Genomic DNA, 9,993 nt, shown 5'->3' with positions numbered 1-9,993 from the left:
AGCACTACAAGAAAAACAGTCATAGACATCGATTTTCCACCGATGTCTATGAGAAAATCAACCGATGTCTATGAAGGCGATGTAAAAGGTCTGACATTTTAAACATCGGTTTGTAACCGATGTAGTATCAATTAACAACATCGGTTTGTAACCGATGTAGTACCGATGTAGTATCACTCAAAGACATCGGTTATGCAACGGTGTAAAACCGATGTAATATTTGTTTAACATCAGTTTTAGCAACGGTTTTCAACCGATGTAATATCACTTAACGACAACGCTTCCAAACCGATGTCATTGATGCTAAAACTGTTGTAATAACACTTAACGACAACGCTTCCAAACCGATGTCATTGAATCTAAAACTGTTGTAATAACACTTTTTTTATGTTATTTGTAAATTATGATCGAGTAAGAGTGACATCAATCTAATTCCCAATAGTATAAAATTATCATAATATTATAAATTCCCCCAACAAATCACAAATAGAAAAGCACCGATGTTAATATACTCAATGTTAATGAACAATGTAGAGAATCTGAATACAAAATTAAGAATATACTCAATTATTCCACTAACTACAAAATCTGTGACAGAAGTTAAATAGAACTTTCAAAATGCAACCACCTATCCTTCATATGAATCAAAACTCTTCCAGCCTCTTCTCTTGCCTTAGATTGAACCACCGACCTGCCATATTCTTTAAGTCTCACAATCATTTTATCTATAGTTGCCTGGTCAAGATCAAATGTTGCAAGAGCAGAAGCAAATCCAGAGGTTGCTGATTCAGTCTCTCGCTGAAGAAGATTTCTTATTGATGACCAGGTATCATCAGTAGCTGCATCAAGAAGAGCCTCTACAAGTTCCGCTAGGGCTTTATTAAGTTGGCCCTGTGAGCATATAAAATGGAATCATCAACCTATAGTCATCCAACTTTGAATCTGTTTTGGTCTGAATAAAGTAGAATTTACAATAGCACTAGAGCCCTCTACACAAAGTAAAGAAACAAAATCTTAACATACCTCATACAGTGCATTAAGCTGGGAAATTTTTGCAGACCGAACTGAATCTAGATGAGCATCAATATCACGTCGAAGCTTATCCTGAATCTTGGAAGTCCCAATCAACCTGCTGATAAAACCATGGTTATACAGTTATACATGAATTATCAAATAAAATAGATATATATATACAGTTATATTTCCTAAAGGATCAAAGTTAGATCTTGGTTATCTTGTGAGTCTTGGCTTTCTTGTCAAGATCATGGCTTTGATCATAAGATACATGCTGATTTAAATGTGTAACTGTATAACCCAAGGATAGAGAACAAGCTATCCTAGTAACCCAAATTGTTTGCGAAACTAAAAAAATGTTAAATTAACTGATCTAATACTAAAAGAGGTCATGCTTCATAGCTAACTGGTGCTAAAAGTGACAATCCATCATATCTTTGACTTCCAAGTGGAATTCCCCAGACTGTCAATTCAATAAAACACAAATGTACAAGTGGATTACTTTGATAATTTTAGTAGTGTACAATTACAAAAATAGGCATTCGGTAATGTGCAAAAGAAAGATGTATATATAACTTTGCCTCTGTTTGGTAAAAATTTTGAATCCAAGAAAACATAACATGCATATTATATTCCTTAACCAGATATATATATCTACCAAAAGCATTGAAATCTCATTTTGAATAACAATAACACAAGTACTTCAGTTTAAAAAATAATAACTAAGTATGAAAATTCAAATTGCCTTATTTTCTCTAAAAAAAGGAGAATGTAATTTACCAAGATGGTTTGCTCCCTATTCACACTTTCATTAACTTTACAAGACACAGCATGCTGAAAAAAATTCCAGCTTGGGAGTGAACTTTACAAGACAAGACTTCTTTAGGATACCTGAAGAAGAGTAAATAGGATAAACAACGCAAACATTATGCTTGGGAGTGAGTAAAATGATACTAATTCCAGCTTCAATGCAGGAGTTAAATTCCACGATCTAATATCTTAAACATTCATGACAGCTTCACAAGGTTCTGAAGAGCACAGAGTGCTACTACTTTTGTTTCCTCACTTGGTTGGTCTTCAAGAAGATTTACCAGTGCTCGGCATGCTGAAACAGCATCTGCACTTCGAGCAAGACCTTCATTTTGAAAAAGATCACCCAAAACTAAGTGCTGCAAGCAACCTCCCCTGCTGTGATTGTGTTTGTGGATCTAGAAGGTACATTGACAATGGTGATATAGCAGATTTGGCAGCTTTTGAATCTCTGGTTTTTACATTGTTCAACAATGCTTCTAGTAGTCTTGCTGCTGTTTCCTCACACTGATGCTTCTAGCAGATTTGGCAAAGTATCTGTTTATAGAGTCTTATGATCTCAAAAAACTGACAAGAACTGGAATAGAATGCATTGTAGCATTTGAACATATAATTTCTCAGCATGGCATTTGAACAGGCCATATCTAAGGAATCCAAGTAATCCAACTCAAAATCGAAACAAGAAAACCCTAGCTCTAACTCCCCCTTACCTTTCCGGTCCGGCAGTGCCCTTGTGCGATCGCATTGTGAGTTGATCTAATACATAAACGTTGTCTATGTTTAAAACCGTTTCTCATAATAATGGGAAAAAACTGCTCTTTCTCCCAAATTTTGCTTATCAGGTGATTCCCGAAACAGGTATCCGATGTGCTTGGCATGTTGAAATATGGAAAGAAATATAAGCAATAATATCTTAGCACCTACCAGGTGATTCACGATATGAGACCCCGATGTGTTACCCCGCGAGTTACAGAACCACTTCCTGCACGTCGGAATGTTGCACCTAACGACACACGCCGGATTGTGCACCCCACAATACCGGCACGCGTGCTCGGTAAAATTGCCCTTGCCAAACTCGTAACCCTCATCCCCAGTCTCCTCGAAGTTGAGCCCGCTCATCCCAGCCGCCAGGGTATCTACCGCCACGGCAGCCGCCTGGCCGCCAGCGGCCCCCCTGGGCTTGGAGGACGATGAAGGACCGCCGAGAGGCGTCGATGCGGAAGGCGACAGGGTGGGCTCGGGAGCCTGCAGATCGGATGCGGGGGACTCCGGCACGGGCTCGGGCGGCGGCGGGGGAAGGGGCCAAGCGGGGGATCGTGAGGGCTGCGAGAGCTCCTGGATCTCCGGGTAGTCCTCGAAGTCATCCTGGGTGTTGAATTCGAGGAAAGTGTACGCATCGCCGCCGGTGTCCGGCTGCGAAGCCGTCTCGTAGAGGTTGTTGACCGACTGCGCCGCCATGGCTAGCCCCGCGAATAATGGTTACGATTAGGGTTCCGAATCGCCGCGCGCTCCCCTCAGATCGACGACGAGGGAGGCGAGAGGAAGAGGAAGAGGGAATGGGAGAGCGAGAGAGAGAAGACTGAGCCAAGTTTGTCTTTTTCAAGTTTGGGAAATCTTTAGGGATTTTACAAGATGAAGCCAAAAATAAAATGAGAAGGGGAAAGTCGCGGAGACGGCAACGTCGTCGGGTTACTAATTTTTTTTGGCACGCAGTGGAAGGCATATAAAAATATTTGGAAGAGAGAAGGAAAGAAAAAAAAGTGAAAATATACAACGGTTTTAAATCATTGTTATAACTTCCAAAACTGTTGTTGTCGTTATAAAAAAGCGCACATAGACAACGGTTTTCAAACCGTTGTCGTAGTCTTCAAAAACCGTTGTTGTAGTCCCAAAATAACGGACATAGACAACGATTTTAAAACCGTTGTTATATCCTCCAAAAATCGTTGTCGTAGTCTCCAATCAACTTCTCAAAGACATCGATTTTTGTTAAAACTGTTGTAAAAAAGTAAAAGACATCGGTTTTATGGTAAAACCGATGTCTTTTGAGTGTTGTTAAAGACCAATTTTCTTGTAGTGTAGCCATGCTCCTAGCTCCTTTAAGCAATATACAAACCTTGCATGCAACTTTGAAATCTTTTTAGTCAAGCTTGTCTTTGTTAATGAATCTTGCTTATCAATAGCTCATTGGAATACACAAGTGACTGAGGCCATGGCAAATATTCTAGGAAGCTCACAGGATGAACTTTCTAAATGACGATGGTAGAACTCCTCTCCTACAAACAAAACAGTTAATTCTGAATAGAAATTAAGATTTTGGGAGGTGGATTATTTGTTGATCAAATTCATAATAGAACCTGGTGATCCTTTATAGCACAGTAACTATCCAGGATTTGGAGAAGTATGATCCAACGCCACTAGATTTCTGCTGCAAGCTCGCTAATCGATACTCGAAGCTCGCTATCAAATGACGATGGTAGAACTTCTCTCCTACAAACAAAACAGTTAATTCTGAATAGAAATTAAGATTTTGGAAAGTGGATTATTTGCTGATCAAATTCATAGTAGAACCTGGTGATCCTTCATAGCACAGTAACTATCCAGGATTTGGAGAAGTATGATCCAACGGCACTAGATTTCTGCTGCAAGCTCGCTAATCGATACTCGAAGCTCGCTATCCAGGATTTTTGGTCTTCAACAAGTAGTCCACTGTATCTTCCTCATAGTCCAAGAAGCAACAAGTAAACCCTAAACCCTAAACCCTAATGATTTCAGTGAGGAGAAGACCTTTATTAAGCCACCAGTCGACGCAAGATCTCGACCCTCAGTAGTAGACTGAATACGCTTTCCTCCCTCGCGCGATGCAGAGAGGATCACCGGAGGGCCGAGCCGCCTGCGACCGCGATGGAGATGCGACGCCGAGCGCGGAGGCGGAGTTGGCAAAGGAGGGTCGACGCCGGCTGCGATGGACAGAGGATGGCGTCGTCGCTCGAGACGGCTGCTAGGGTTTGAGCGACGGACGACGTGCAGGAGGGCCGACGGTAACGGGGATACAAACTCCGCAGGCCACAAAGGAAACGGAGCAGAATCAGGAAGGCTTTCGAGCGTAGGAGGCCGATTTTGGGATCTCAGAATCGCCGTGGAGAGCAGACAAGGGAGAGGGAAGCGTGACGATTTTGAGGTTTGGCCGCGCGATTTGGGAGAGGCGGGATTTTGTAGGGTTTTCCTTCATTTCGGCGTCCACGGTGGACGATGCGGTGGACATGCACAGTGAAACTCCTCGTCACGTCAGATGTCGCACAGCAGTCGTGCAAAACACTCGCGCAGGATATCAATCCTGTATATATATATATATATATATATATTTTTTGCTCCAGATATTTAAATCTTGAACAGCATCATTAATATATATAAAGTCATTTTAAATTGATTTTCTGAACATTAAGTCAATGCTAATTTAAAAACAATATTATGCATGCCATGTGATCGCACAAGTTTACAGCTAGCAAAACAATTATAATAGTGCAAGGGCAAGCCAAGTGATAAGAATAGCACAATTGCAGGTCAATAAATAAATAAATAAATATATATATATATATATATATATATATATATATATATATATATATATATATTTTGTTCCAAATTTTTAAATCATGAACAGTATCATTAATGTCTCTGGGATAATGGTACAACGGTAGGACATCTGAATTGTGACTTAGGGATCGTATCCCCAGCTACGACGTATTTGTAAGAATTTTCTTTCAAATAGAGAACACAATCAAAGGATGCTAGGCTTTTCTTTCAAATAGAGAACACAATCAAAGGATGCTAGGCTGGATTGGCCGCCGTATGCGCTTTCCAATTTATCCTGGTGGTCGATGGGAAACTTTCGTGGGATAAGAATTACAGCTAGCAAAACAATTATTGTAGTGCATGTGCAAGTGATAAGAATAGTATAACTGCACGCCTTCGTTTAATAATATTATCAAAAATTATTATTGTCACTTACACGTCTTCGTTTAATATTACCCAAAAATAATATTATTTTTCCTTTTTCTCACGCATGATCCAAGTTCTTTTTTAATAGGAAGCAGGTGGGTGTTAATTTACTGCGTGATATAAAATTGTAGTAAGTTGGTGGAATAATTGGATGAATAACAAAAAAAATAAGTCTTTTAAAATCAGTAATAAGTCTATCATTACCATCGTTGGTCGAATCAGTAATACGTCTTTTAAAATCTGATAGTTAAATTAGATAAACAAAGTCAATTCAATCCACTTGAATCAATAAAAAAACTTTAATCCAGTTTTAATTCTCTTATTATTATTTTTAATATTACATATCTCCTCTCTTTCTAGTATTTTTAATATTCTCAACCGCAATCTCTTTGCGACCAAATTAAATAATATATTATTTCCTTCTCTTCAGTTTTTCTTTTATTTCTATTTCTGTTTTTGTTTCCTCCTCTTTTCCCTTTCGTTTTTATTTTTCATACAACCGAAAAAATTACAGATGCAAGAGTACTATTAATTAGCTTAAGAAATACAATTAAAAACAAACAAAAAAAATTAAATATTCTATTATATATATATACATGATGAATGAGTTGAGCAAGTATAATTAATGTTTTCAAATGAAACAACTATAAATATATATCAATAAGAAGATACGTACCAAGCCGATAGAGTATTAAGAAAATGATAGCTGAAGATTTCGATGTGAAAAGATAGAAAAATGTCCTTTTTATAATAAATGAAGTCCATTATGTGCGCAAATTAAAGATGAAAAAAACCTCTCAACTGCTTCTTTGACAATGTTATCGTCGTTGGCAGCAATATATAGTTGGTTGACTGAAACAATAACATGCATGTTTGTGGAAAATCTTTAACCCTCCTCTATCTAGATCTAGATCTAGATCTATGGTTACATTTGTATATTTATCCAAGGGTTTGTTTGTTTGTTAAAAATAATTTTAAAAAATAATTTATTTGTGGAAAATCTTTACCCTGTATGGATAAATTTACTCATATCACTACAAAATCATTAGCATCATAGCACCTTCTTGTTTCACTGCCAAGGCTAATTTACTTATTTCATCTAATTAATTTCATGACAACTAGAGTGAGAATAATATTAAATTTGAATTGTTAAAATGGTCATATTATATATAATACAAAGGATGTTTAGTGATGACATAGACACTATCAAATATTCAAATCACAAGTTGCTTCTCCAAATATCTCAATTATGAAAGAACTTATAAATCCTAAGCAGCATAAAGTTTATAAATCGAATAAGAACTTGGATAATTAAAAATATAAAAATATGGATCTATAATTTCAACGATTAACATAACACAACATATTAAAATGCATAATTAATGATAAAGAACTACAGAGTCATTGCAGCAACTGACAATTTGAATCAAGTTTAAAATAATCAAATAAATTTAAATTGAAAGTTTGATAACATCTAAACGAAAAGCTCAAACAAAACTCAAACCAAACTCAAGCTTATAAAAAAGAAATCAAACCAAACTAAACAGTCATTTCAAGAGCTTAGTTCATTTTAGATTTGACTTTGTTTAGCTTGATTACCTTACGAAACAAACTTGAACACTATATAACTTGACTTGGCTCGTTTACTAAGATGAAGAAGAGACCTCTACCCCCTCTAAGCATTAAGGATCCCTCACCTAAACTATATATCAATTTCACTAACAAAAATAATCATATATCACATGTTTTTTAAGTGTAGAAAAAGAGGACATTACATCGATAGAGAGAAGATCTAAATGGCATCCCAAATTAAAGAGATGCCAAGGAGACACACTCTTCTGCAGGAGACGGGCCCCACACGTCGGCCCTACAACCATTTGTGAGGAGGTAAATCGAAATTAAACGCAGAACAGGTAATGGCTTCGTCAGGATTTGAACCCTTAAGGAGACACACACTCTTAGTAAGAAAGGGAAAGGAACATATAGTATATTTTTCATATATTGAGGAAAGGAGAGTATCACAATAAGGAGATAAGAAAAGAAAAGAAGCTCAAATTAGAGGAAAACTCCCTCCAATGATATATGTATACAAGTTATGGAAAACACCATCATAAACAAATATGATAATATTAAATATAAATATTACTTATGCGTTCGTTAAACCTTTATTAATTAAAATCAATCGCCATCATTAGTCTTCACAATATATATACTTAATTTCACTGCTTGACGTAACTGAGAATAGCAAATACAGTTTGCACCAAAGTGAGAAGGTTGAAGAAAATAACTGCAATGACACCGATAGTCACCCACCGATTCTTGAAATAGTTTTGCCTCAACCATGAGAGATTCCACAGCGCACAAAGTCTGTTAGACTTGTTTCTGCGGTAGCTCTGCACATCGCTCATTACCTTTGCAAGATAGAAATGATCGAAGTCGACGACAAGGGCATTCGTCCTTCGGAGCTCGTTGAATATGTGAGCCACTTCTTCGTCACTGTTCAAGCGGCTGACAATGATCTTCTGTTGCCGGAGCACGGCCACGTCCTTGCCAGTGTTTATCAAGCAGTCCATGAACCAAATGTAAGTGGAGACGTAGTTGTAGATCCAATGGCATTGCTGCTCGAAAGCGATGAGGTTTCGGATGAGGGCGATGTTGTCATCGTTGATGACGAGTTGAGGAATCTCCATGGATCTCGTCTTTGTCGAAAGTGATGTCCAAGAAGCTACTGCCATTGGTTTTATTTACAAATTGCATTCTCATTGCTCGGAGCCTCTCTGCACTGGGGAAGGAAGATAAGTCGACGTCGTGAAGGGGGCTAATTTGCTTTTCCTCCAGCTCGCTAACAAGACTTGAATGGAAAAGATGGAGCAAATGGCCACTTTTTTCAAAGCTTCTAGGGCTCAAGTTCAAGGTCGAGGTCGAGTTCGGAGAGAGGTTTCGGTGAATTCGCTGCATGAGACGATGACAGAGGTATTCCGCCAATTCCGGTAAGGAAGTATCATGGCGACGCAAATCAGCCGTGTAGGCATAGAGGAGAAAGAGAAGGATAGGAAGAGGGAACTGGTTTTCTACAACCAACATATCGTTGATAATCGATGGAGCTGCCCACTTCCACGAGTACTCTTCCATCTGTGTTCTATGACCTCCTGCTTGCTCCCATAGAAACTCGACCATGAAAGCGAAGTCGAGCATCATCATCTCCACGAACTCATCGCTGTTCATCTTGATATTCTCCGAGTAGGCACAACGTAAATCCGACTCCTTATGCCTGATTATCTTGACCATGAGCGGCACTAAATTCACGTCCATGCCGGTTGTGCGCCTGAAAAAGTTGGTAGCATAAGGCAATTTGATCCTTTCATCGGTTGCTAGAAAGCGTTGCTTTCCATGGTGGTAGGGGCCGAGGGAGACCATCTTTGGTTCGAAAGAATCGATATTGGCTCTGCGGATGTTTTCAGGAACCCGAAAGATCGTCGCCTGGATGTCTTTCTTCGGTTTGCCTGAGGCCGAGCTCAGTTTCCCCATGAAAGTCCTCGACAAGCGATCGTCATCATCTTCAAGATCGTGGGATGCCATAGGCTCAGATTCCATCTCTTATAGTTTAAAAAAAGAAAACCTTTGAAGGATATCTATAGTCGATTGCAGATTTGTAGCTCTGGATTCCAAGAAATCAAGCAAACTTAAATATATTGCTCGTAAATATGAATACGCAAAACCTAACAAACGTACGTAGAAAAGAAAAGAGACTATTAAGAAGAACAAAAACCAGTAGGGCAAACAAGGATGATTAATAACCAGTAGGGCAGCTCTAACCTAGATCGCTTCGGCGACCTCCAATTCCATCTCTTATAGTTCAAAAAAAAAAAACTTTGAAGGATATGTCTAAAGTTGATTGCAGACTTGTAGCTCTGGATTCCAAGAAGTTATGCAAACTTAAATATATATATATTGCGCGTAAATATGAATACGCAAAACCTAACAAACGTAGAAAAGAAAAGAGACGATTAAGAAGAACTAAAGACAGGCAAACAAGGATGATTAAATAACCAGTAGGGCAGCTCTAACCTAGATCGCTTCGGCAACCTGCCTCGTTGCTTGGAAGAGGAGTCGGATAGGCTATCAAACTTGGGGAAGTGTCGGTGCTTTGATTTCCTCTTCTCTTCT

General features: G+C 38.5%; 1 protein-coding gene and 1 pseudogene across 3 annotated transcripts; both read right to left on the bottom strand.

The window, feature by feature from the left end:
• Positions 1-522: 522 nt before the first annotated feature.
• LOC141816930 (regulator of nonsense transcripts 1 homolog) lies at positions 523-3,282 on the bottom strand. Of its 3 annotated transcripts, XM_074704652.1 has the most exons (4): positions 1,795-3,282; positions 1,024-1,129; positions 629-891; positions 523-539 (listed from the first exon to the last, which is right to left on the bottom strand). In XM_074704652.1, the coding sequence occupies exon 1, from the start codon at positions 3,280-3,282 to the stop codon at positions 2,605-2,607; it is 678 nt and encodes a 225-aa protein (XP_074560753.1). In that variant the 3' UTR covers positions 523-539; positions 629-891; positions 1,024-1,129; positions 1,795-2,604. The 3 variants fall into 3 exon arrangements, with proteins under 3 accessions (XP_074560753.1, XP_074560752.1, XP_074560754.1); XM_074704651.1 differs by lacking the exon at positions 523-539 and having other exon boundaries at positions 569-891; XM_074704653.1 differs by lacking the exon at positions 523-539 and having other exon boundaries at positions 569-891; positions 2,749-3,282.
• A 4,737-nt stretch (positions 3,283-8,019) lies between these two features.
• LOC141816931 (UPF0481 protein At3g47200-like) lies at positions 8,020-9,420 on the bottom strand (annotated as a pseudogene).
• Between the last annotated feature and the right edge of the window lie 573 nt (positions 9,421-9,993).

This window comes from Curcuma longa, unplaced genomic scaffold, assembly GCF_044706935.1.
Source record: "Curcuma longa cultivar G26 ecotype Majalengka, Jawa Barat unplaced genomic scaffold, ITB_CL_G26_1.1 contig_18645, whole genome shotgun sequence".
Lineage (NCBI taxonomy): Eukaryota > Viridiplantae > Streptophyta > Magnoliopsida > Zingiberales > Zingiberaceae > Curcuma > Curcuma longa.
The sequence above is the reverse complement of the archived record's forward strand: the minus strand, read 5'-3'. Positions and strand labels throughout refer to the sequence as shown.

Excerpts from the sequence above, each read along its gene's own strand:
- LOC141816930 (XM_074704652.1), bottom strand. The coding sequence starts at position 3,282 with ATGGCGGCGCAGTCGGTCAACAACCTCTACGAGACGGCTTCGCAGCCG.